Below are 27,995 nucleotides of genomic sequence, written 5' to 3' on the forward strand. Positions count from 1 at the left end.
CGAAAACCATTACGGTTGTCATTCATGAGTGCATTGCCTATATGTGCAAAGAAAACAAGGTTTGGATATAGGCCTAAAGTATAGGCCCACAAAAAAATCCTTCCACAAAGTTAAAGGTTGCAGATTCCATGAAAAAGCAGAATGCGAATAAACGTAGAACAGATTGCGTTAGTGGTCATGCATGACTGTTCAGTAATCTCCCAGGTTTTACTAACTTCTGTATCTCTGCTTGACGTGATACAAGTTCGGGCAGAAAATGCTATACCGCATGCTTTCATTCTAAAAATAAATAAAATAAACTTCTCGCTTTCTACCAAGTTTTATAACAATTTCGACGAACCCAAAGTCATTCAGATTTGCGCGATTTTGGGAACGGTTTCTTTTCCATGAAGTGACACACGGTGGTATAATTACTGGTACAATTGACCTTATTTTTCACGTTATGCATTATCTTTTAGGTAAAAAATTTACACTTCCCATGCCGGGAATCGAACCCGGGCCGCGTGGGTGAAAACCACGAATCCTAACCACTAGACCACATGGGATATGTGTGCGGTTACGTGGGCGCTATGACCTCTTGTTTTTTTCACTCTCATTGGATGGATTTTTGTGACCCGGGGTTAGGACTTCCATTTGCGCCGCGACTCATGCGCACGAAAGGCATACATTATTTAGGCCTATAATAATGATTTCCCCACAATTATTTGCACTACTTTTTTAATTGCGTGTCCTTCATAAGTTATTGTGAAAGGATTAAACGGGTTTTTTTTTAAGGCGGTGCATGGTGACGATCGAACGCCTCACTTTATAGTGACTATTCCGTGAGAACGGGGAGCTTTATTAAAAAGCCGTCAAGTTAAATAACGTTTACGGTCTTGCTAGATGCTTGGGTATGCCTACATGGTAGAAACTGATAAGAAGAAAACTGGATATTGTAGGCCCTGCTCTCTTATTTCTAAAGAGTGAATTGTCACTCTGTCATCTGCTGAAAGTAGGGACCAGACATTTTCTTGTAAAAATAAAAGCTTTGTTAGATTGAAATAGTTGAAAAAGAAAGACTGCAGTAAAGTGGAGTGGAAACTCAGTCATTTCGATTGAATAAGTTTTGCTCTATACGTCTTGTACCGATCTTCAGTCGGAAGAATGGATTTTTACGCTTTCGAAGTGTATAGGAGAGTACTTTCTGATGTTACTTGAAGCAATAAGGTCGGCAACAGATTACATTATGTAAAACAACATCACAACTCAAAACCACGTTAATTCAACCCCACTTGCTCAAGATTCATCACGTGATATTACTTTAGACCAATCAAGCGACCCGTCTCAAAAAGGATCGGATGATTTGGGTATAATTATGAAACGCTTGAACGAAATGCAAACCCGAAATGCATTGGATGAAAGTGAACAACCAAAATATCGAAATGACTTGTCGTGTGGCTCTCCAAATAGAGACACAGCCGACAGAGTAGAAAGGTTTCTAAAGTCTCGCGACCTTGATATTTTCATAATGATCGCACACGACATATTTCATGCTTGTACCTTGTAGACCATGAGCTTGTATTATTATAGAATAATGGAAACGTTTCACTCTGTGGTTTTTTTATGTTTCTCTTCGACAAAAGAAGTTATTAGATCGTATGAAAAGACCGTTTTACCGATTGACTTTTCATATGCATTGGGTCTGATGAAATGTGTTGATCTGATGCAAGAGTGCTGCAGACAATGAGACACTCGTTGCCTGGGCTCAGGCATACAGGATCATTGGCTTTTCATGCATTTTGTTTGTTTCCAATAATAACACCACTCAAATCCAAGAACAAGAGCAAAACCTAACCTGTTGAAGTTTCAGTTTGGGGAATCCCAACAACTTTTCGAGAGAACAGTGAAAAAAACATGCACGAAACACGATTTCGTCGCTAGCACGCTTTATCTCCAAAAAGTGGTCTATATTATACCGATCGTTAGAAGGCATATACTTCTTGATTTCTTCTAAATGACAACAAGCCAGACGGAATAATTTCCCGAGGTGTTTAGTACCTGTGTCGATCTTTAATCCAAGTTAGCATTTTGATAATAAATCTGTCGGTTACTTTTGGGATAAATGCTAATGATCCTATAAGGCAAGAGATCTGTTATTGCTCCATGTTCAGATGCTGTTGTTAACGGTCTCTGCCCGGGGACGGACGGGTGACATACCATTGAACATGAATTATGTTTTTCTTGTCCTTTGAATTAAATTACACAAGGGAATATTCTCTTATTCTTAACCCTTAAAGAATGCGTCCTCAAGAAATTCTCACTTTGGATAAGATTTGAGGATCGGTGTTGGATTGGACGCTATTATCACAATCATGTAAAAAATGCAAAGCAGCCACTTTTAGATCAATATGCGTCACGGCTTTTGATTGGACTGAGTCTGCGCGTTGCTTATGCACGGGCACAGACGGCAGTCGTTGATTTTTGTATCCATACTCCTATAATACATTTTACCGATACGGTTGTCACGTGACTTGGTATTGACTTCATGCACAAAAGGCCAAAGGGCTCGAGAGAGACCGAGAGAGAAAGAAGCGGGGACGAGCGGCCATGTAGGGCGTCACGTGACTCATTTGCATGTGATGATGTAGAAAGGCGGGGTGTGACCGGACGCGGCATGGCAATGGGCAAATATTGCCGTCGTCACGTGACCCCGCTATCGCAGTGACGCATGACGCCTTCGAAAAAAAAATAGTACCAGTTACAGAAAAACATCATGGCGGAAGATAATAACTATCCGCCACCATCTTTTGTAGAACAGCCAATAAAGGAGTTTGGGCAAAGACATGCGCCAAGAATATGTAGATCCATGGTACATGAGGGAATTGTAGGCCAAGTATGAAGATAATTCGGGGTCACTCACGTCCAACTCCACTTTTAAGAAAAACAAATAATCACGGCAAAATAGCTCATTAGGGTAACAAAAAGAGGCATTTGTAAAACACATAAACTTGACGGAGAATTCAAACTGAACCGTCATTTCAATGAAGTTAGCCCTGAAATTTGTATTCTTGATTGATATGGTTTTCCAGGTTCCTTTACATGTTTGAGATACAATTATAACATTTCGTTGTATAGACTAAGTACATCGAGTAATTTCCAACCATTAGCCTAGATGCTCGAAGAACAAATAAACTTGAATGCTGAAGTTCTGTAGCTGAGTCAGAATGGTGATGCTTAAAATAAAATAACAAAATCCCCCCCCCCCCCAAAATACCCAAATCAAATTTCTTCATTTTGATTTTGTTGTTATTGTCCCAAGAACCTTAATATGAAACGAAGGGGGGAAAATGTGATCATTATTTGAAAACTTTTTAAACTATCCAAATATATAGATCATTAAAGTAAAATAATAAATAATTAAATAAGCATATTACTCCTGCAGGGTTCGTGACCTGCAGTACCAGCAGACAATATAGAGTACTGTAAAAATAGAACTTCATCAGCTTACTTTACCATACTTATTATCAAATTATTTTTGAGATACACAGCACTATATTATGATGTTATTAATATATGTGACATTTTCGAGTGCAGAAAGTTCTTGAAAATTAGCATAGTGTTTTAATTTGGAAAAGTTTTGATAAAATCAGTAAAAGTGCAGAATGCTGCGATACAATTTACTATTTTGACAAAAGTTATCGGAAAGGTTAACTAAAAAGCTTCATTTTTCTTGTTCATTGTGACATGCGACATCAAGTGTGATACCATTGTAGTGTGACATTGACAGAGTCTTCAAAAAGAAGTGGAAAAGAATATTGATTATGTGATCATTTATGTATATGCCATGTGATCGATTTTCAATAACAAACATTTTCCAAAAGATGGACATGTCACCCAATGACCATGACAGAATGTCAACTTTATTAAAACGAATTCACAAAGGAACGGTGTCACGTGACCCCGAGATTAATGGGTAAACAAAATGTTTGTTTACATTTTTTTTCACTTGGGAGATTGACATGAATGGCAACATTCCTTACAATGTGCATCTGAACAGTTGTCATGTGAACAGGTATGATGTGTATAAGCCGGCCACACTCTATTGGCCAGGTGGCATGTCACGTGTCACACCGCCGGATATGTAGAAGGAGGTTGTTTATCTGTAAACAAATTGTTGTGTTTAGCCCTGAATACAGACCGGGCTACCCCTACGGTAAACAGCCATTTGAACCTTCGCCATTTTTTACGGAAATTGGGCCCGTTCGGACAATACAGGGCGCACACGTAGTTACTTAGCAATCCTTCGGGGGCTTAGTGCGTCTGTGATGTAATTGAGGTGAAGTGGAAGTATTTTTTTCATGTGGAAATCGTGTAACTTTGAGATATTTTTTAACTGGAAAGTGCCCAAGCTAAGGAGATTTGTACGTCGGCGGCGTGCAGGCGTGTGCGCACGGGCTACTCGCCATTGGCCGGAGCATTTTGAATAGGCTGCTTCACACGGCTTTCATCAGCTGCGCGAGAGGTCACTGTAATCCGTTTACTGAAATTGTCGTAAGGCGGGTAAGTTAATCTTAATAACCGTAAAGTATTGCGATTTTTGAATTAATTTAGCACAATTTTGTTAAACACGGTACCATAATTCGACATTTGTGGTAGTTTAGTTCAATTTTCACGCCGAAATCGCGCCATCTCGTGGGAAGTACCACTCATGGACGAGAGAGAGGTAGTATCCTTGCAGTAATGAGATTGCGGCGCGATCCCCGCAAAAATGTATTCACCAAACTGCTGTTTTTCTTGCTGAAATGGTGAAATTAAGCATATTAAAATGCATTAATCAGGTAGAATTCTCTCTATAAGACCTTTTGTGCTATTCTTGCTGTAATTTTGAAAAAATAGGACATGTTTTTGTTTTCGATTAAGTAAATTCTCCCTAGTTGAAACTGTGAAGTAACTACGCACATTCGAATGACTCGTACAGAGGGGTTCCCCCGGCTCTAGTTTGGGTTACCGCACTGTTTCTCGGGACAAAAATCATAAAATTGTCACTAAAATCCCGGAGAACAAGAACAGATCATCAACATTATCCGTATCCAGTTGTATTAAATGATAAACTTTGAGAAACATTTCAGAGATCTTTTCTGATTTGTGTTTTAAATGCCGGTTTCGTGCACGTGGGTAAAGCGTAAGGAAAGTGCTCAGTCTGTGATCAGCATGAGTTCCCTGTAAACTTTGTGTTACGTCAGTACGGCTGTGTGGGGGATAGGCGCTGGGGTGTTCCCGGGGTCTGTACATATGTGTATGACTGGTTGTGTCATCCTGCATATGAAATATTGATTAGTTGTCACTTTTAAGTTTGTAAATTAACTTTTTTTGGTTTGTTCTGCAGATTGTCAAACTTTTCATTTTCAACATGAGTGTTGACATCAAATGAAAATTTAGCTCAGACTTTGAAATTAGTTTTCACCAGGCATGCAGCAATGAATCATGAGTCAGGCATGAAGCAGAAAAAAAAAACTTAACCTCCAAAAATCAAATGATTGCACATTCAGTGCACTCCGAGAATGGGCTTGAGTAAAAGCTTGTGTTTAAAATAAAGAAACTTTTTAAAATCTTGAATCGTTCTCCCTACATTTTATTCCAATTTAAAAATTATCCTCTTAGCTGTGATGTTGGACATAAGCACAATATTCATTTAAATTTGATTAAAGGGGGAAGATCGACGATCGAGGCTTAAAAAAATTACTCAACAATAATACAACACCAAACCCCTTCTAATTTTGCCAACAAAAAGAGTGTGGTGTTTCATTGTCACCTTTTAGGGGATGGGTTTCAGTGGGGGGGGGGGGGGGGGGGGGGCTTAACCTAAATATTTATTATTAGGTTTTGTGAGGGGGGGGGTTGCAAATGAGGGCCCAGGCCGACTGATTTTAACACCTGAAGTTTTCTTTTACCCTCTAGCTTTTAGCCGAAAGTGTCCACAACAATTTCAATTTATTTTGTCATTAATTAGAAAGCATACAAATGGAATACCAGAAATTTAGAATGCAGGCACTGCATAAATTTACATTGTACATATTATGCACATGTACATTGTACATGTACATATGCACATGTACATGTACATGTACATCTACACATAAGTACGTCCATACATACTGTATATGTACATGTAAGCAACTATCATCACATTAAAAAATACAACATTGTGGCTACATGGAATGGTCAGCCATACTTGTGTAGGAGCCATTTTTGGAATGTTTGACTGACCAGCATGTTCTCAATAGTCTTGAGAACATGCTACCGTAGTCATTGCTACACGTAGCATTCCACAAAGGTTGGCCATTGAATTGGATGGTTTGGGTGCTCCAAACGCATTGTTACATGTAACATGGCGGAGCCCTGATACTGACATGCATGTTTGCATACGTCCGAGTTTTGCTGTTGGGGCTGTGAGTCAAGATTGGCATGTTGCCGCCCGAGACCACAGCCCAATACCACCAATAAGCCAGCTCTTTTGAAACAAACTGAAGTTGGTCTTTTTGAGCATGCACTGTACTGGTGCAAAAGATAATGGTCATCAAAATGGGCCAACAGGTTAAAAACAATATCCTTTTCAGATACTTGTACTGTAGCATAGCATGACCATTTATGTAGGACATGAGATGAGCATGGAAAGGTTAAATGGAAATCAAGGATTTTCACAAATGTAACACGTAAGCACAGCACAATGGACTTTGCTGTTTTTTGTTGGCAAATTGAGGAATTTCCAGAAATTAAATCAAATTTTGATGAAAATGAAGTTTGGTGGAAATTGGAGTACTAGCAGGAAGTGATGTGTGTCAATGTGTACAAACATCAGTGGCATTTGTGGGTAAACGAAATCATTAACACGAATCGTATGTTTCATAGTGTATTTTCCAACAGTAAAGTCATGTCTTCCCTTTAACCATGGAGGAATGTGTTCTTATTCCTCCATGCTTTAACAGAGCATGTAAAACATTCATGTGCCCACATGCTGTGCACATGAAATTCACATAAGAACATTGTATCAGGTATGTATTGCACTTGAAATACAAATGTACGTGTACACGTGGCTACACATATGTGCATTCTATGTGCATGCTGCAAGCCAATATCATTCAGTTGTCCCATGTCGGTGATTGGCATTTTCAGAATATTTATGAGATAGAAACATTCACTGTATATCTAGCTTTAATTATTCTCCATGAAAATCATAATTAAATATATAGTATCTCAGGATTTACCCTGGAAGTATAAATTATGCAAACTAATTGCACTTGTTCAAGTAATAACGCCAGATCTGTGTTTGCTTGCTGACACCGATATGGTTCATGCAGTTGCTTGCTCACATTCCTGATACATATAGTACAAGAGCATGTACGTGTACATGTCAAAATGTTAATTTCATACACTCATGTTGACTGTTTCGTGCGAGAGAAAAAAAATGGGTGGAGCAAAGGAAAAAACATCTTGACATAATTTGAAGCAGCTTTTAATTCTATTGTCAACAGAACAGCTGTATGTTATTCTTGGCTGGTACGGTTGTCAGAAAAACATGATCAAAATAGGTTTCCTCAGTGAGCTTTTCGGGGGGGGGGGGGGGGGGGGAGGGGAGGGGCTTGGATTTTTTGTAGAGGATGGAAATGTTTAAATGCTGTTTTAATTTCAAAGTTTGATCACCAGTGACAAGAATTGGATTGCAAAGACAGATGTGTCATGTACATTTTAGATATTCTTTTCTTGGAGATGTAAGATATTCTTTTCTCGGAGATGTAAGATATTCCGTTCTTGGAGATGTAAGATGCTTTAGTGAGGCCTTAACATCCACAATTTCTGTTCATTCCAACCAGCCTCTCTCCCATGTTCTAAAACTTGCCATGAAAGTGAAAAAAAAAGAAAAAGAAAAGCTTTCATTCAATTTGGCATGTTGAATGGTTTAGTGGAAGGGAACGCGTTAGAAATGGTAGCAAAGCGCTGGCATATTTGTACATGTTCACATACGCACACATCTTCATAAGAAGAATATGTACATGAATTCTCATGATTTGGTTCAATGTAATGACATTCCGTTTCAACTGAAGAACTACCATCTGTAAATAGACTACTACAATCCAAGTTGTTTTGACTTTTTTCTCTCATTTTAGGGTTTCAAAATCCTGCAGATCTGGATCCCAAAATATGACTTGAAAATGGGAGAATACATAGAAATGCTGCTCATTAACCCGAACCCCTTAGGCCCTTTTGGTTAGGAACCATCCTCAATCCTACAATATCCTCCAATTGCCACCATGTAAACAAATGGATTCAGCCTCAATACTCCAAAATCATGTTATTTATTGAATTTGTTCAGTGGGGGAGGGGGGGGGGTGACCACTGCCTCAGTCCTTCAAAATCCTCCAACAATCACTGTTAATGGGTTGAGACAGTGCTGATGACATTCAAAAGCAGTGTGGATGATACCGAGCATAATGCAGGGCTCAATTATGCATGGCTGAACATAAACAGTGCAGGGTACAGCCTACGAACTCGACACAATGCATCCTCCAAAATCAACCAACACTTTTTTGCCATTCAGCTCAATCCTCCAAAATCCTCCAAAACCGCCAGGAGGATTTTGGAAGATTGAGAAAGGTTAGGGTTAAATCACAATTTACCTGAATTGATATGTATGTATGTGAATTGTGGGATAATATTTCTGCAAATTTCCAAAGCTGGACTTCAGAAAAAATTGTGAATGAGACAACTTACAGTACCATGCAATGTGTCATTATGAAATGTTTTTCTGGAAGCTGAAAGAAGAAGGGTTGAGATGGTAAAAATTACGGTGTTTTTTCCCAACCGGGGGACTGTTCCCTTCTGCGTGAGATGCTGTATTGCTTCATAACTTTTACAAGAACCAATAGGGCCGGTTCATACTTCATGGAAATGCGATGCGAATTTGATGTCACGAAGCATTCGCTGCGAAATTCAGCTTTTTGCGAATTCGCAGTGCAAAAACTTGCCCTGATGTCACATGTTCACATTCCCTTTCGCACCGAGAATCAAGTGACCTTTACACATTGTTCATGTATCTCTAGATGGTTCCCATATCTTCTGTTATTTACTTCACATGCTACATGTACATGTGCTTGTAGTGCTTACTACTGGTACATGCTAGAAAATTTTCACAATTGTCTTTTGCGCTTGCTAGTTTTTGAAATGACATAGTATCCGCGTTCACATTATAAAGATACGAACTATCAGTCCGGTATGGCAGCGAGCACTGAATACCTGTGTGAATATATAGTAGTCACATATAGCAGAATTTATTCCTGTACAGTTGTCGAAAGACTTTCAAGAGACATGTGAAACCTGTTGCTTGCTCACTAGTTTCTCTTGATGTATTTTGTTTGTATTTAAAAGTTAATCTGCTCTAGCAACCCGCCTCCCCCTTTATGGAATTCCTCTTGCAACAAAATTTGGCATGGAGTTTGGTGTGCCGAGCTACATGTAGGCCCTGTTGGAATAGCTACATCATGTAGCTATTCAAACATTTTCTTCACTCGTTATAAGGCTATCAAGATGAGAATTTGGCTAGAACTTAATACACGTAGAAGGCATGCAGGTTACTGGGTGGGTTGTTTGGGTTTAATCGAAGGTGTATCCAGTCCGATAATAAATGTTGAACAAATTGAGTCGCCAAAAATTCAATGATTTCGGCGTAATTGCGCATCTTGTTTGTTGCATGCAGCTAATAAAAGATACATGTAGGTATTGGGAGAGATCAGAGGGAGTTCTCTGGAGTGTTTGATACATGATGTCGACATTTGGAGTCCCCCCTCTTTCCCCGCAGGTTAAACAGGGTGGAAAAGTAGGGCCCAGACCCCCCCTTAACTTCCTGTATAGACACATGGATTTCTTTGTTTGAGAGGTCTTTGTCCTGGGCGTGGCCATCCCACGCCAGCATTGAACCCTCCAGGCGCCAAATCATCAGCCATTTCCCACTATCCCACAATGCCCTGCTGGCATTCCCCCCTTGTCAATCACAGTGACATCATCAGGCCGGGGCCCTGGTCGCCATGGTGATCCCTTCCCTCATGATTAATTCATGACCCCACCTCCAGCATTCCCTTTGTTCCCCTGTGCTGAGGCAGCCAGCCAATCAGAGCTCAAGGTCACCTGAGGTGAGTTTGATCATGCTCCCAGTGTGTGATCCAGTTGACCTTTGACATTTCAGCGTAGGGCATGAGTGAGTTCTAAATATAGCCCCGGTCATGTGACCATTTCCAGTGGGAAGCTGTGAGGGCTGATGTGTATCAGCCAGACAAGTCTCATGAAAGACATTGAAAGATTCCTTGCATCTAGATACAGTTTACATAGCTGTCAAATGACAAGACTGAAAAAGCACTGACATTACTAGAATGAAATCTTACCAAAATAGCTAGGGATATGAAGTAATCATTTTTTTAAGGGGGGAGGGGGTGATGTGTACTTGTGAATGGATGAAGAATACATTGTATGCTAAAAATACCATGTTTGTTGTTCGAATCCTATGCACAAACTACATGTACATTGTACTTGGAAATACAGGTCTTGGTTTTGGGATGAGGATTTGTTAGTTAAAGATACAAATCCGTGTCTGTTGTATCGTCTAATATCTGCGCTGTTCGCAACAACAGATTATATGGGAGAGTGCATTGTCACTGCATAAACCAATTTGGATGGACAAGTTATTTGTCAGGTTTAGTCATGTTTTCAGAAGTTTAATGTGATCAGCACGTTCAGGGGACGACTTGTGCATGCACGATACATACTGTTACAGTGTAAAGACACTAACATGATGTGTTACATAGTATGTATGTTAGGATTTACTGCATATTTGAAAAAGAAGTACCTGAAATTATATACAAAACTTGGACTTCAGTACCACTTACGCAATTGCTCCTTGCTCAGGACCTGTAAAACTGTGCACTTGTTATTGACTATATGGTGAAACGTTGGCTTGACAATAATTGAAAATCCCAAATATGACAGCTTCTGAGGCGAGAATGGTTTACGTTTTGAGGATTTTTTTTTTTCTTCAGAATTCAGACTTTATATAGAAGCAGCATGCAATTCTGGACACATGTTACTTTTCCAACCTTAGTTCTTAGCTCCACAGCTTAAATAGCTTTAGCTGAGGTTAGGGTTAATTAATGTACAAAGCTGTTCTTGGTTTGACCTAAACAACATTCTACAATTCCAAATGACACAATTGGATCTTGGAGTGTATCTGTGCACAGTACATGTGCCGTTACTCAGGCCGTTTTGTTTATAATGAACAATATTAAACTTAATGGAATCACTTTGCTGAATCCCAGCAGGTGTACGAGCGTGGATGGATTTTACAAACTTGATACTTGACTGATGAGCAATTAGTTGTGATAATGTTTCATGAAATGAGATCATAATTTACCCAGGTCTACATAAATTAACTGTCATGGTTACCTAAAGTAACTTTGTGTTAATTGTACTAGTGGAGCTTATAATAAGACCTTCACAAGGCCACTCGTTAGTAAAATCTCAAGACATAAAAACGCAGGATCGGCCACTAGTGGTGTGCATTTGTGGGTAGTACAGGAATCGGGTACTCGATTGAAAAAAACCCAAAAACCACGGGTTCCCGTTAAGGAAACCCAAACCCAAAGTTGAAATATCGGAAGTTGCTGTTCACATTTTTCATAAAGGGCTGCAGGATACTGTATCTTTGCGTCAGTACATACAAGTGTGTACAGTGAGCTCTTTAGCTTAACGATGTAAATTGCATTTTTGCAAGCGTCATAAATGTGAAGCTGTTTTGTTTTTCCGCGTTGCCTGGTTTTCATTTTGAAAATTCCCCATAAATGACATTCAAAACCTTTCTTTTTTATTGTCTGAGAAGTTACTAAGTAATATGTAAACTTAATTACAGATACTCAATTCCATAATCTGGATCTGGTTCCTGACATCAGCGCCATTCAGCGGTTAAGTACTGGGATCGGTCTCTAGTAATAGGGGATGTACAATTCAAAATGGGATGCTTTTGCAGGTTCATTTAAATTCCAGGGTAGCTTGTGACTTGACTTGAGACTGGATGAGTTATGATTGATTTGGTAGGACTTTTGCTAGCTGAGTAACTTACCCCTCTCCTTAAAAAAATCCAATATATTTTCTTAAAACCTTGTTGAAAAATGGAGAAGCCAACAAAAACCTGTACGTACGTCACGTGAGGGCTACAACAACGCCAGTTGATATCAGCGTGATGGTGTCGCATGCTCCTGATAGGAGCTCTGTAACTCAAGTCCCAAAAAGGTACAAAGTATCTTTTATTTACTTGATATAATAATGGAACAAGAAACGAACTTTCATGCTCAACTGTACGTTCATGTACATGTACGTGTTACAAAATATTTTCTCGGTTGATTTGGTACATGTATACATGTACCCCGGTACATTAAGTAGCACAGTTTCAAATTTCAAGGAAGATTCATATAACGGAGTGTTTATTTTGAAATAGTTTAAAGGGAAGATACAACATTTGCACACATCAAGAAACGAAATTATCAAATTATCACGAAATATCTTACTGGATTGTTGGGAAATGACAGTCTAAAGCATCCTGTAAAATCTTGGCTCCTGGTGTGCTGACATATTCAAAAAAACTTGTATTTTTCCAATGCTGGTCGGCCGACCAGCGTTGGAAAAAACTGGTTTTTTTTTCAAAACTGCTCCGTATTTTTTTATATTGAGTTATTCTACATTTTTTTTGCAATTTATTACACACCTGTTAATGGGTACAAGCCTGTTAGACTTATTGTCTGATCTTACAATTTCCCATAGTCTGTAAATTGTTCCGTTTTATCTTAAGTGGGGTCAGGGAAGCAGACTACAAGAACATTGTTGGTTTTCTTGGATTTTCCAGCATCTCCGAACCAAAAACGTGAAGCAAGTCAGTTTAACAATATTTGCTATGACATACTAATCCTCCAAATGCATGTATTTATGAAAATTGCAGCAAAAGCAAATGTTGTACATTCCCTTTAATCCAATTTGATAAATCTCTCATGATACACAATATTTAGTAAAATGATACACAATAGTAAAATAATGCCTTGGGTACCATGTGTGCACTTACAAAGTTAAACATTCTTTGACAGGAAAATTATTCTTTTGGTCTTTGGGTGTAAAAAATGCACCCCTCTGAAAAGTCAAGAGCCAAACTGCCTTATCACAGGTGCATCCCTCTTTTGAATGCGTGCTGACCATGAGTGGTGTCCAAAGCACTTTTGTTGTGTTGTAATTTATGTATGGTATACACACTGTGTATAAAGTCTGAACTGACCTCAGTCTTTTGTCTGATTACCTGGGGACCTATGGTGAATCTAGCACAGAAAATATGTATGTACCGGTATGTATGATTGTGTATTACTGTGGATGCTGATATGACCCTAAAAAAGGAATTTGTTGTTTGCTCCCTTGTTGTTTGCTCCCTTCATGTATACAGCTAGTACCAGGCCTTATGGTACAACATGTACATGTACATATCACTGCCTCTCATTAATGTACAATGCACATGTGGTTGTACATGTTCATGTCTGTATCTCACTGGCCCTCATCAACCCTAACTCCATACTGAGTTTTACTAAGAACAGTACCAAGTCCGCCAAAATCCATCAATGACTCTGCTTCATATACTGCTTCAGAACCAAATCCGCTGAAATCCACCACAAATCCACCACCTGACCACTGCTATATAGCCTAGGTGGATTTTGATGGACTTTGTACTCATGGCTTGTCTGCCAAAATCCCCCAAATACTGGGGATGGATTTTGATGGAGTTGGGAAGGTTAGGGTTAATAAATGTACATGTACATGTGCTTGTACCGGTACGTGTACATACTTTATGTAAGTAGTCACATAGCGTGCGGCATCTACATTTCCTGAACATTTCATAGTAGCCGAACCTTACGAAACGTGTTTCCTACCTCCATGATGACAACTAGTGGTCAGAGCATGTTATTTTCGAGAAAATACCAGTTGTTGACTACTGTGATGTGGGACATCTAAGAGAAGTGTGTTTTAGTGGGGAATTAAACCAGATCTGGTAGAAGTATAAAAGACTTCAGATATAAGCAAATCCTACAGTATCACTATCAAGTTCCATTTACTTGACCAACTTGAAACAATGGCTAAATGTACTGTAAACAAGGCTTACAAAACAATTTACATGTAGCACAACCAATCATTTGGCACTGATGCTAATACTTTTGAGAAAGTCGGTACATGAATGTTCACCTGTAACACAAGTGCATGTGTGTGTGTTCATAATTCAATAAACACTGTACTTAGGCAATCCATTTTTGTTTTTAATGAACTGCTTCCTTGTATAATGCCACCATATTTAGAAGCTTGTGGTTTTTGTAGGCGTTACACATCATTTAACTTAAGGCTTAAAGGGGCATGTCTCTCACCCCCCCCCCCCCTCAATCTAACATACATATGTACATATGTAGGGTGTGATTTTTTTAAATTAACTCTTTTAAATAGTAAACCCTCCTCAATCCTCCAAAATCAACCAGGCAGTTTTGGAGGATTTTGGAGGATTGAGGCCTAATGGCAGAAAGTGTCAGTTGATTTTGGAGGATGTATTGTGTCGAGGTCGTAGGCTGAATACCCTGCATTGTTTATGTTCAGCCATGCATAAATGAGGCCATCAATAAACTGGATACCATCCCCACTGCTTCTGGATATCATTTGCACTGCCTCAACGTATTGACAGTGATTGTTCATGTTGGAGGATTGAGAAGGATTGAAGCAACGGTCACCCCTCCACTGAACAAATTCAAGAAATAACGGATGATGTTGGAGGATTGAGGCTGAATGCAATTTTTACATGGTGGCAATTGGAAGGCTTTGCAGGATTGAGGATGGTCCCTAGCCAAAAGGGCCTAGGGGGTTAAGGATAATGCTGTACGTTTGCATTGAATGTTTTGAGACTGCAAATGGCTGCAAATTGATAAGCGGGGATATGGTACTGTAAGAATAAGAGATTAACATGGACAAGACAGCACTACTTAAAATAATGCAGTACATACATGCAGCTACCAGTCCCTCCCTCGGTAGCTTTTTAAACATTGCACTATTGTCGGATCTTGTGAAATGGGGCCTAGCTTGGTGCTTTTCCCCATTTGTCTCGGTACTGCTTAAAACCACATGGCCAGTTTCTCCCTGTGCGGCCCAAAATGTCCCGGCGTTGTATAGTTTTTGGATTTATCAGGGGATACAAACAGTGTAATACATTGTTTTACAATTTCCAATGGGTTAACAGCCATTTACGTGTACTTAAAGATTTCTTCTATTTCAAATCGAATTGTGTTGTCCTTTTTTACGAATCAGAGATACATGCAAGTGATAATTTTGCCTCATTTTGTGTTGATTTGTTCATAGTGTGACAAGTAAAATGTCTGCCATGGACGACACACGGCCACCGGACCATGCCGATGCCGATGGAGAGAGATCAGCACCAGTCACGTCATCAACAACGACACCATCACCAACCTCACCCATCGCCAACGACAAGTAAGGATCACACAAAGAAAGAAAAACAGAAAAGGCGTTCACGTTGAAAGTCACCCAAGTCCACGTTACGCGATTATATCGTTAACCCCCCCTCCCCTCGCCTCCCCGACAGTTCAACTCGACCTTGACTCGCAGGAAATGCAATCTAGGAGGGGTTGATCAGCTTTTCCCCTGTTTGGTTCCGTAGCAAATTTGGAAGGGGTGGGGGGTCGGGGCATATTCTCTGCCCCTTACAGGGGTGCAGTGTGGCCCTCTCAAGCACTCCAGGATATTTTTTGATCCCAAAAACGGGGAACTTAATTGAGCACTTTTAAATTTACAAAATGTATACCAAGATGTGCTTGTTTTTCGGGGGGGGGGGGGGGATTTTTGGAGGGAATGCTACACTTTCTAAAAAGCAGGTTTTTTGCATCAGGTTGGGTGAGATACCACATGTTGTTTGTTCCACAAGGAAAGGAAGAACATTGAAAAATGGCATTGGTCATGCGTGTAAAAATAGAACCCTGACTAACGTCATCACTCAGACCTGTCATGTAACGCACTCTACATTCTTGTCGATGCTTGTAATCCTCGTAATGCCTTGCAGTTACACCATGCAATAATTTCCGAGCAAATTGAGTGATTCCCATGTCGAACCAGCGATCATACAAATATTTCTAAAGTATGTTCTGGTTCTTTTTTCTTTTCTGGATAACAAGTCAAATCATTTAGAGGATATCTAGTTCCAAATAGGAACTAAAGAGATTACCATTACATGGTACCAGAGGGTGAAATTTGACCAACAAAAAATTGTTTGATAAAAAAGATCAGTTTTGAACTGTGAACCATGCCGAATTTGACTTGAAAGAACCATTTTTATGTGGTCAAAAGTATGGTATATGGATTGGTCTGAAAAGGTCATCGAAATTCTGCTTTGCGTGGTACAACCACGGACTGAGACAGAATCTCAAATCATCAAGCATGTAACTTTTCCTCGGATCCGCTGATTTCCTTGTTTGTTTTTTCTCATGAATGCCATTACAAATTGAAAAATACTGTACAAAGTCTTCTGTGGTTTGGAGTTTCCCCATTTTTTCCCCTAAATTCCCAGTTGCATGCCTGAATCATACATGTTTGTATTTCACTTATTGTGCCTGGATTTTCTAATGAGAATTTGTTCTTTGTCTTTCTCTCAGGGGTGCAAGCATGCTTGAGGAGAGGACCGTTCATCCTGTCAAGCGTATGTGGAATACTGACGCAGACGAGGCCATAGAAACAACCAAAAGGTATGTTTGGTTGTTATTATCTACATGTGGCCTGAGGGGATGTAGTCTCGGTACAAGACTGGATTTGGATATTTTTTTCCCTAGTGCAGTAGTCTAAGGAATATCTCCTTGCGCAACAAGAGTCTATGATATGCGAGCAGATTCTGTGATTAAATACGCAGAAAAAGACTGCGTCTTGACCTTGAGATTCTTCTTATCGGGTAACCCGTTTTTGTATTACAAAAATATATCGCATCCAAATTGACCAATCAACAGCTTGGTCCACATTGCTGATCGAAATGACGTAACAATTTCTAAAGTCAACTCCGATTGGCTGGCGCGTGGGGGTCGCATGAAATGTGCATGTTGGGATATATCAGACGTTCGACCGTGGTTCAGCACATGTGATTGGCTGATCATCAGACTGGTAATTCAGTCGGTTCATGGCAAACGTGGTCAAGCCGCTGCGGTGGCGGAAGACCCAATAGGCAAGATAAATCAAATTCAATCTTTGGGAATTTTGGCACTCAGACCAGCGAAATTCCTAAAATGCCTCACAGGCACCGTGCATAAACTAATGTAGGCTATGGGTTTGCAGTAATGGGTAGTACGGAAACTGGGTACCTGATTGAAACAAAAAACACCCCACCATACCCGGGTACCTGTTAAAGAAACCAAAACCCAAAATTCAAATCTCGGAAGTTGCTGTTCAGATTGTTTACAAAGGTTTGCACGATAATACTACCACATCGGTGTGTCCATACAGCAAGATACAAGTGTGTACAGTGAGCTTTATGGTGTAAACTGCAACTTTGGCGAGTGTCATACATTAACCCTTACTCTCTGAGGGTAGTTTACTGCATGTCAGTTGGTTATGCCAATGCCCTCCAGCTGCAGTTTATTGGCAGATAGTTTGTCTTAACAGTGAAGGCTCCAATTGGCAGGAGTTGGAGGCCCTGGAGGGTGCCTGATACTGACCAGCTGGGGGCACTCACTTTGTTATCAGAGGACTCTCATTGTTCTCTGTGGCATGTATTGGAGTGCCTGTCCAGTTACCCTTGAAATGACATGGCAGATATTGGAGGGCCGTGCAAAAAACATAGGTGATTTTCTTGAGGCACATATTGGCATGCGTTGGAGGGTCTAGTAGGGTAAGGGTTAATGCAAAATATGTTTTGTTTTCCCATGTGGCCTGGTTTTCCTTGTGAAAATTCCCCACAAATGACTTCAAAACTTTTCTCTGTCATTGTCTGAGAAGTTACTAAGTAATTGGCAAAGTTGGGTACGTGTACCCGATCCCATAATCCGGAACCGGTTCCTGACATCAGCGGTCGGGTACTCGGGTAACCGGTTCCGATGCACAGCCCTAATATAGGAACTAACGTTTCTCAGGTTTGGGTACCAAAGTTCCCAAGACTGGCTTTGATTCATTGTGTAGACAGCGCCCTCTATACTGCTACGGTGGCTTGGCCAAATCCAGTCTGGGACCCAGACTAATCCCCATGGAGTTTAGGCGTGACTAATTCTTCATTTGAATATGCACAAACTAATATCATTTTCATATTGGTGCCTGGCAAACCAAAGTCTGTCTGTCTCTTTGTAAGGCCGTGTCCGAAACGGGCTTCCAGAGCTACGGCTACGTCTATTGTCAGCGCGTCCCCGCGTATTTTCAATGGGCGCAGACCTAGACCTAGCTCTAGACAGTTGATTCGGATGCAGCCTAACCATCAGGGGTACATGTACTTGTGCATGGAGTACATAGACCTGGGCCCATTTTAATGGTTCTGCTTACCGTTAGCGAAAAATTCCTGCTTACTGTAGCAGAAAATTCCCTGCTTACGATAAGCGTTTTTTGCGGGTTAGCGAGGAATTTTGGCTTCTGCGCATGCGTACATCCCGTCTGTGTTTACAGGTTAGCGCAAAGCGGTAAGCACGAAATGGTGATCATAAGCGTGGAATTCTGTGGTTAGCAGCACCATGCGTGAAATTGGGCCCAGAACTACTTGAAATGAGCAGGGGTACCCAATGGAAAAATCCTGGATTTTAAAGATGTTATGGAAAATTATGAAACAGTCATAGAATAATCCTGCGCAACCACACGTGATGATGCACAATATTTGTTTATAATGATTGGCTTTCTCAGTTTGTAGTTGCAGTTAATGCATCTATGCAGTTTCTATAGTGTAGTGGTGTTCAGAGCTTTGTAGTACCGTGAAATGCTAGGAAGACAGTGACAAGATGCCTTGTAAGTGTTTGGTGACATATACATGTACGTTTAACATGAGAAAGTGGGAGGATTGGATGGCTGTGAGGGGGTATGGACGTCATCTTGATGGTAATGCACACTGCATAGACCTTTGTTTTCAGTGAGTTGGCTGGCTAGTGTATTGTAAATAGGCTCCTAACATGCCAAAAATAGTGTACCGGTAGCAATTTAATTTGTCCTGGAAAAGTCGTGGAACTTCATTTTAAGAGTTTTTGTAGGAACTCTGAACCAGGGATATTCACTTATCCATGATTTTGTGTAGGCCGTCTTTTTTCTTTTAAGTCATATATATGACTCGTGGTACATGACTGCCTTTTTTTTTTGGTATGCGGTCTTTAGAGAAACATTACAGTGGGTTCAAATAGATGACTGAAAACAATCGTTATTCATGTACTTCGTGAACATTTCATGTGCACACATGCAACTGCATTCATGAATACAAGGTCTAAGCTTTGACCCCCCATGTAAAATGGTTTCCTGCTGTGGTGAGTGCAAATAGCGCCATCTTGTGGCCATTCCTGTCCAGTTGAGGAAGTTGGCATTTTCAAGACTGGAGAGGGCGCCATTGAAAGAAGCCTGTGATTCAGCAAAAATGCATGGTGTTGGCATCCTGATGATGCCTGCATGTACTCTTGTCCGTAATGGAGTAACTTGTTTGGAAAGTAATTGGCTACTTTTTCTAACATGAAAATGTATTTTAACATTTTATTTTTCTCTTTCAACAGAGCAAGAATTACAGAATCCTTGGACAACACACTTCACGACAATGTGTCCAATGAGAAGCTCTCCCACACCAATGCTGTTCCATCCGTGCTAAATCAAGACAAAGACACAAACGGTGATGGAACAAGTGACCATTTACCACAGGACACCAGCAACGGTGCGCTGGAGAATAACTCCCCGCTGGTGAACAATACAAAGGATTCAAGTCTACAGAAATCTGTGGATGACAAGCCAGGCACACCTGAGAGGGAGACTAGTGGACCCCCCAGGGACCCTTGCAAAGCACCAATGGAAACCAGTGCAAATCCGATGGATACCGGTGAATCTCGGACGGCGGAGACTTGTGCATTAAACAACAGCAATGACGAGGAATCGATGGATGTGGATTCCGACTCGCCAGCAAACAGTGCGCCGGTAACACCCAAACCCTCAGGACTAGAACCAGAAAGAACAAAAACAACTGATAATGACAGCAAAGACAGTCTGGAAGACTCAGAGATGAGATCTCCGAGCCAAACAGAATTGATAGGTCAATCCAGAGGCGGCGTTGAGACTGAAACAAAAGTTTCAACGGCCGACCCAAGTCACCCCATGGAACCGCTGGACCGACAATCGGCAATTGTGACAAAACAAACAGGTTCGTCGGGTGAACAAAATGTGGACACAAAACCGTCAGATGATTCGCCTCCAAGAACTGACGAAACAAGCGGCACACAGGAATCAATGCCACTGAATTTAAAGAATGGGGAGGGCAAACCCACAACCACTCCAACGGGAAATGTAGCAGACCTGAAAGACATGATCAAAGAGCGATTTAAGGATAAGATTGAGAACAGCGTGGATTTCAAGCAGACAAATGGCAAGATGACCGAGGGAAATGGTACAAACGAAGTCCCCACAAGCACAGCGTAAGTTCCCCCTAAAAGTCTCTTAATCCGGTTAAGTTTTGGAGAAATGACCGAGTGTCTCTTGGCTTCCTCCTCTCGTGACCAAGGTTCAGTAGACGTTTGCACCAGCAGCCGTCTCTGAGGGCAGTTTTTGTTTTTTAAAGTCAGTGACAACGTAGTACAATTTGTCTATTCAGTGACTGTTACTGTGAGAAAGACATTAACCCTAACCCTCGAGGGTATGTTGGCTAGAAACCAAACTACGTCAGAGTCTGTGGTCGCCAACTGCAGCAGGGTACAACTGTGGCATTGTTCACTGGGATTAGCTGTCATTGTTTCAGAATTGGCAGTTGATGCACTGGTGCTGATGACTTTCATTACCCCTGATGCACTGTCTTGCGTTTGGCAGGGTTAGGGTCAATACAAGTGCCTCAATTTGTGGTGCACCCACTTCCTTGGGTTTGGTTGATGGTATATAGTGGTACGTGTAAAAGTATCTTTTTTTCAAGTTTTCTCACTTCTGAAATTGAAATATCGTCCCTTGCCTTCTTTCACCTTTAAGCTACTGAGCACCACTGCTTTGGAAAAATAATAATTGATTAATTGTTCTAGTTTTGGTTACAACTATTGTATTTTTTTCTTTTTGGAAATGGGTTTATTTTTTAAGTTTCAGTTTCACAAGTGGTAAATTGCTTTGTATTTTCCGGCCCTGTCTATAGAAACAATGAGCCCTCCAGATCCTCCTCACCTCAGGATGATGTCATTGTCCTCTCAGACGATGATGTGGATGGTACCCCAGACGATGATGATGCCAGCTCCATCGACACCGGACCCTTCTCTCCCCTTCCTGACGATGACCCCCTGAGCAAACTCACAGACGACGAGCTGAGCCAGCGAGACAAAGCCATCCGGGACCTCCAAGAGGAGTTGCGCACCGAGGAGGGCAAGCTACTGCTGCTCAAGAAACTCCGGCAGAGTCAGTTGCAACCTGTCCAGGTCGCACCCAAGGAAGGGGCCACCGCTGCCACCGATACGTCCAGTGGCAGTGTCGTCCAACCACCCCAGAAGGCCAATCCCACCCCGAACGTCAACACGTCGCTGCCACAGCTGCTACGGACTGCCCAAGGCACCAAGATTCACCTGACAGCCCAGCAGCAGCAGCAGCACCTGCATCAGCTCAAGCAGCTCCAACAACTCCAGCAACAGCAGCAGAAAGCCGGTGGCGGCAGCAGGATCATACAGATGCCCCAGCTGGTGCGGGGCTCTCAGATCCAGACTATTGGCCGCAGCGTGCTGACCTCTCAGAGTGGCCCTCCCCCATTAGTCATGGTGTCCAGGGGAGGCACACAGGGTCAACCAATACAGGGCACCCGGCACATTATACGGGTCAGCGGCACAGGAACTGTCAGCACAACCACCATACAGTCGGCCGGTGGTCAGATTGTTAACCAACAATCTCGTACCAGCACAACCATGGCCAATGATACCCAGTCAGCAGCCAGCCGCCAAGCAGCTGCCAAGTTGGCTCTCCGTAAGCAGCTTGAGAAGACCCTGCTGCAGATCCCTCCTCCCAAACCGCCCCCACCGGAGCTTCACTTCCTGCCAAGTGCTGCCAACAATGAGTTCATCATCCTGGTGGGCTTAGAGGAAGTAGTCAACACTATCCTGGAAGTAGAGAAGGACTCTAAACGCAAGACGCCACAGCGCTTCACGGACCCCTTCCGCTGCGCCCAGTGCAAGACGGACTTCACCACCATCTGGAAGCAGGATGCCAAGCAGGGCATCATGTGTGAGACCTGTATCGTCTCCAATCAGAAGAAGTCCCTAAAGGCGGAACACACTAACCGATTGAAGACGGCGTTTGTCAAGGCGCTACAGCAGGAGCAAGAGATTGAGCAGCGGATGCAACAGGGCCAGAATCCAGTCATTCATAGCGTGAGTTATGTTCAGATTTTGTGTCCATAACCATGAATATTTCAATGTGTAACTGGGAAGTAACAGTCCTTGCCAATTAACCCTCACTCTTGAATGAAACTTCCTGAAGCCTATTAAATTCACCACTGTACTGTTACATTCTTTGATTTTATACATAAAGTTTGTACTGGCACTTGCTTTGTAGTGGCATCACAAGCCATGCTAGTTAGTAGTAGGTGGGCTGGCTTTTCTTAGTCGTTCAGAATCCTCCAAAACCTCACACTGAGTGTTGAAGGATCTGGGAGGATATGGGTTGACATGTTAGTAAGCTTCTAGGTGGTCAAATTTCATTTTTCTCGCTGTACTTTGCAATACACATGGCTATTTAATAACCAGCCATTATTCGGGGGTGCCTTCAATGGCACTGTAGCTTGCAAGCCTGTAAAAAAAGCTAAAGAACATGAAATAATGTTCTGTTTTATTGGTGGCGGGAAAACCCCAGTGCCCCCAGTCTGGCCATGCAGCCATCCGAAATGTTCTTGAACAATGGACTTGTCCAACCATTACCAATCGCAGCAGTACTTCTCCAGATTTGCCCCAAGATGCCAATCATGAGAAACTGGTTATCCGCGACACCTAATGACACAACTGGTGTCCCATTTTTCTCTGTACCTTCCACAGAGCCAGCAGACATCCAGACAGCATCACCAGGGCTCCCATATCCAGTCCTCCCAACAGAACCGGCACCGGGTCATGAACCCAGTGCCCCACCAGCAGCAGCGCACAGTGCTCAACCCAGCACCTAACACCCAGCGGGTCATGCAGCCGGTCACCTACACCTATATACCACACGTTAGTGGGGTCAAGAACTCCGGCCAATCCTTCACCTACAGAGTCCCCACCTCCCAGGTAGGTTTTTTGTTTTCCATCTGAAGGGACAAAAAAGGTTTTCTCAAGGGACAAATATGAGTTTCTCATTGCTCTCTTGAAATAAAATTCAAGTCTGGGGAAGGACTTTTTAATTTCTCCAGGTTTACAGTGATAAGTCATTGTGGTAGTAAGCAGATGCGGGGTGAAGATCCTACTACTATTGTTCCACAGGGATATGCACCAGGAGACCTCTCGTGCATTTACTGTTACTGAATTCAAGTAACAAATCTCCTCTAAGTTGGCTAAACTTGGATCCAATTAGGCGAAATTAAACAGGCGGTATCGTGCTGTTTACCTCAAGGTTTTACAAGGTTTAACATGACACCTGCAGGTTTAACCTTGTCCGAGTCTGAATGAGGTCTGCTGGGCTGCGAAGGATCGGGAGACCTAGGAAAATGCTGATGTGGCCAACTGTTGTTGCCATCCACCATGAAATGCAGAGAGAACCTCGAGTTACTACTTGTTGAATGTTGCATTCCTCCCTTCCATGACATGACCACTACACACCTGTTGGACGTGGATAAAGGAATGCCTTTGTGGCAGTTTATTTGAATGACTTGTGACTTGCCTTAAGATGCGCAGTCACGTGATTACATTTGATGACGTTGGATCACTTGATAACATCCCTGACGGTTTTATTACTTTGTTCCTGCAGATTCAGATGGTGAGCAAGAACCAGATAGTCACTAGTCACCACTCTGCTAACGCCGCCAGGCAGCGAGAATACCTCCTAGACATGATCCCATCCAAGGTGCTCAATCAAAATGCCACAGTCCCTTGGAAGAGATAAATCCTCTTCCTCTCCCTCTCAAGCCTGTCTTAGGGATTTATGAAATCTTGGCGTTGTCTTTAGCTTTGCCGCTGTCTGTAGCTTCAGGCTCCAGTTTCATGATTTTTAGTCCCCTGGCTGGACAAATGTCAGTACACAAGCGGTCCAGTTGCTGTGCTCAAGACACTGTGTACTGTTAAAGGCCAGCGGTGGGTGTTTGTTTGAAAGAGTGTGAATTTGGCAGGAAACGTTTGAATCTTGGATTAGCTAAGAAGCCTGGGTTTGAAAAACCTTCTGGTCGTTCCTAACCATCCTTGTGAGAGGCCACTATTATTTTCATGGTTCTGTTTTTGGTTTTTGTTTTTGAAACCCGCCATCAAAGTATTTAGTGAGATCCCTGACAATCAGTTCTGCTTTATATATACAGCAACCAATCGAGTAATTTGCATTGATAGTTTGGCCCATTGCGAGTGGCTGTGATCTTTACTGGTGCATGACCCATTTGTCATGCCAGTGCCCCTGATTTTAACCATTTTCCCAGTTGTGGAATTACTCCACACCCTGGCTTGTTAAAACCTTTCCATCTGCAAACAACAGTGGGCGCCATACTGACATAATGTAGCAGTCACTTGTTCCTAAATGAGAAGGCAACAAGGTACGGATCCTGTCGTTGCAGTAGCTTTAAATAGGTGAATTCATCACCCAAACCACAAACTTGAAACAATCTGCATAAAATGTTGTTGAGAGTATGACTTGGTGGTGCCGATGAAATTCTTTTTTGTTGCACACGGCAGACAACCTCTGTGAGTCGGACGCTAATCTAGTTGTGAAAACCCAAGTGTGATTAACTTCGGTTGAAATAAGCCAGGTTAACTATAACCGTGGTTAACTATAACCGTGGTTGAAAGTATTAACTAACGTGTACAGCTCTAAGAGCCATATGTGGCAGGGAGGGGAGTAAAGCCCTCGGAAATAAAGATGGCTTTCTTAGCTCATAGGCTTTATTTATTACAAATGGGATATGATGTCGGTTCTAATTTACTGTAAATTTATTCAGACAGAATTTTTTTGCAAAGTTTGCATTAATTGATTTTTAAGGAAAAAAATTACCAAGAAGAGAAGAAAAACGACAACGGAAAATAAAGTGTTCCTCTTCTTGACCAAAGCCTTACAATTGCTACGTTTGCTCGGAGTATTATTAGAGAATTCCGACGTTATTTAAAGGTCGGAGACAAACAAGCGGTCAACATTCATGTTTGTATGTACGAGGATCTAAATGATTGTAAATACTTGTAGTTTATAAACCACAGTTGTTATTGATATAAAAAAAACAAAAAACAAAACGAAAGACAAATGTTGTAAATTATTTAATGGTGTTACGTGATATCTTCCATGGTTTAAACCTTCAACCAAAGGTGTTGGCAGCGAGCGGGACGAGTGTTTAAAAGTTCCCTTGAATAATTTGGGTATCTGTAGATCTTTTTTTGTATGGAGTGTGGTCATGGTTATGAAAGCGGTAATATTCCACTGATTTTGCTCCAATTTTTTTTTTGGTTGAAAAAATTCCCAGATTTTGAGCATTGATGCCAAAGACCTTCATATAGGAAAATACATAATAGATTTGCACTCAAAGCCTCGTTGGTAACAATTTAAAGGGGAATTTGGTAATGCTTTAAAGGGGAATATCTTAATTGTGTACCATGTATGCGTATGAAGCAGGATTTTAACCCCCTGAAAATGTCGAGATAAAAGTTAATCCGCAAAATTTTCTTGAAAATGTAAATCCTCTAAATTAGGTATTTATATGTTACAAATTGGATATTTAACAGTTTCTGAATAAAACAACACATGTATAAAGATAGTTATTTATTCAAAGGACCAGCGTACTCAATTCTAAGGTAATAACTTTTTTTGCGTACAGCTCGAAAGGGCGCCCCCTAGGGACAATGAGTCCTTGTGTCGGTTTGAACGTCACAGTGTATTGTTTCAATACCGTCTAATGAAGGCCATTAATTCTGTGCTTGATCAAAAAATCCCTGTAGATTTCTTCATGTTTATTCACGATAATGGTGAATACTGTAGATTTGCAATTGTTATTGTTTAATTCCACTACTAATCTAACCACACAACTGCAATATTTAATCCTGTGTTTTCAAGGAAACATTATGATATCTCCACTAGATAATGTGGATTCTGCTAATAAAAAATAAGAAAAGACTTCATCTATAATTACATGGATGGGCCATAATTTGGTTAATGGTTGACATTACAGTAACTTGATACAGTGGTTAGCAACTCACAAAAACAAAAGATGAACAGGGGAGTGGTCTTTAAAGGCCTGGCTAAATTTGTTATGACAACCATATTGTATTGTTTACTTGAATGAACAGATTGACTGCATTGAGCAGCCATGTTTAAGGTGCATGTCGTTATGGTAATTAACAATTCATCCCTCTTGAACAAAGGAAGAGGCTGTAAGCCATGCACTTCGTGTATGATGTCACGGCGCCGGTGAGCTAACATCCAAAACCCAACTGCCAAAGTCCGGGTCTAACTCGGAGCGATTATAATAAAGCATTTTTAAAGAACAGCTGTCGTTGAGCTGCCACAGTACCCTAGTGGGTAGTGAGATGACCTATGGATCGAAAGGTCCTTGGTTCGCATCCACTAAAGCCCATTTTGCATAGACTGTTTTTCTTCTCCAAATTTATCCTTGGGATAATTTTAAATGTAAGGGAAAACAAGAGGCCGAGCCACTAAGTGTATTGATCTATATCTGCAGTTGGGCACATCGGTATCCACAAATGGGCGCTGGACTATAGCGCGCAGAGGGGACCACGTTATGCATGGGGTGGCTGGCTCATAGCTCTCTCCTCTTGAGCAACAGCACACACCTCATATGACTGCAGTGCAAACCATCTATTTGCCCCGGCCCACAATGAAATTCTGTTGCCAAAGACACCAATTTTCAAAACTCAACTCAAAAAGATAAAATTGTATTCCATTTTTCTTGAGGTTGAAAATTGATTCTCTCCCCAACAAAAAGGCATGTTCAAAGAAAAATTGTTAGTTGTGTAATAAAACAAAGTACGTTGCTGCACAAATTCCCTTGATGTTCAAGTTCAACTGGCACTCACTTGTATTTGTCGGTTTCACGGTGAGAAAATGTCACTGCGGAGGATGACGGAAGCTAACTATTCTAAGGTTTAAGGTTAATGTTCGTTTTGTCATATTGTTAATTTCTTTTGTTTTGATATGGGATATGTAATGGTATAAAATACATCATTTTGCGATGTTGCTTATATAAGTAAGTTATTGGGGGAAGTCCTGTACAAAATAAACTTCGGGGGTGTTTACGAGAATGTGTAGAACATTAAAAGATATTGGTATTGTTAATAAAAAGCATTGATGATCCGTATTGTGTGATTAATGCCTTCTTACAGTTTGCTGGAGTACTCTTGCTACATTGAGCTGCTTAGTACAATACCATTTCTTTCCTCAGAGTATGACATTGGAAGACTGTTGGCTACATTGGAAATTTTTCAGAATATCTTAATTGTTCATCAGTCTCTGATCAAAGACCACTACAGACCAGTTCCCTGTGTACAGCAGTAAGTTTTCTGCCAAAGTTTGGCTGTATGGGGAGAAAAGGGGGGGGGGGGGGAATTTTAAGGTCAGGCAACCAG

General features: G+C 41.3%; 1 protein-coding gene and 1 non-coding gene across 3 annotated transcripts; one reads left to right on the plus strand and one right to left on the minus strand.

Annotated features, from left to right (window-relative positions):
- Positions 1-473: 473 nt before the first annotated feature.
- Positions 474-545, minus strand: Trnae-uuc. Its single transcript has one exon. It is a non-coding gene; the product is annotated as a tRNA-Glu (tRNA).
- Positions 546-4,162: 3,617 nt separating this feature from the next.
- LOC119740355 (transcriptional repressor p66-alpha-like) lies at positions 4,163-27,727 on the plus strand. Of its 2 annotated transcripts, none has more exons than XM_038215622.1 (7): positions 4,163-4,539; positions 15,445-15,576; positions 16,752-16,841; positions 19,812-20,717; positions 21,416-22,631; positions 23,292-23,519; positions 24,196-27,727. In XM_038215622.1, exons 2-7 carry the CDS (start codon positions 15,458-15,460, stop codon positions 24,328-24,330), a joined length of 2,694 nt encoding a protein of 897 aa, XP_038071550.1. In that variant the 5' UTR covers positions 4,163-4,539; positions 15,445-15,457; the 3' UTR covers positions 24,331-27,727. The 2 variants fall into 2 exon arrangements, with proteins under 2 accessions (XP_038071550.1, XP_038071549.1); XM_038215621.1 differs by lacking the exon at positions 4,163-4,539 and adding an exon at positions 13,314-13,405.
- Positions 27,728-27,995: the final 268 nt, after the last annotated feature.

This window comes from Patiria miniata, unplaced genomic scaffold, assembly GCF_015706575.1.
Source record: "Patiria miniata isolate m_02_andy unplaced genomic scaffold, ASM1570657v1 HiC_scaffold_5, whole genome shotgun sequence".
Classification (NCBI taxonomy): domain Eukaryota; kingdom Metazoa; phylum Echinodermata; class Asteroidea; order Valvatida; family Asterinidae; genus Patiria; species Patiria miniata.

Coding starts and splice junctions, on each gene's coding strand:
- LOC119740355 (XM_038215621.1), top strand. CDS start 13,371: ATGGTGAATCTAGCACAGAAAATATGTATGTACCG. Junction 15,577..16,751: donor TCACCCATCGCCAACGACAA/GTAAGGATCACA, acceptor TCTTTCTCTCAG/GGGTGCAAGCATGCTTGAGG. Junction 23,520..24,195: donor ACAGAGTCCCCACCTCCCAG/GTAGGTTTTTTG, acceptor TTGTTCCTGCAG/ATTCAGATGGTGAGCAAGAA.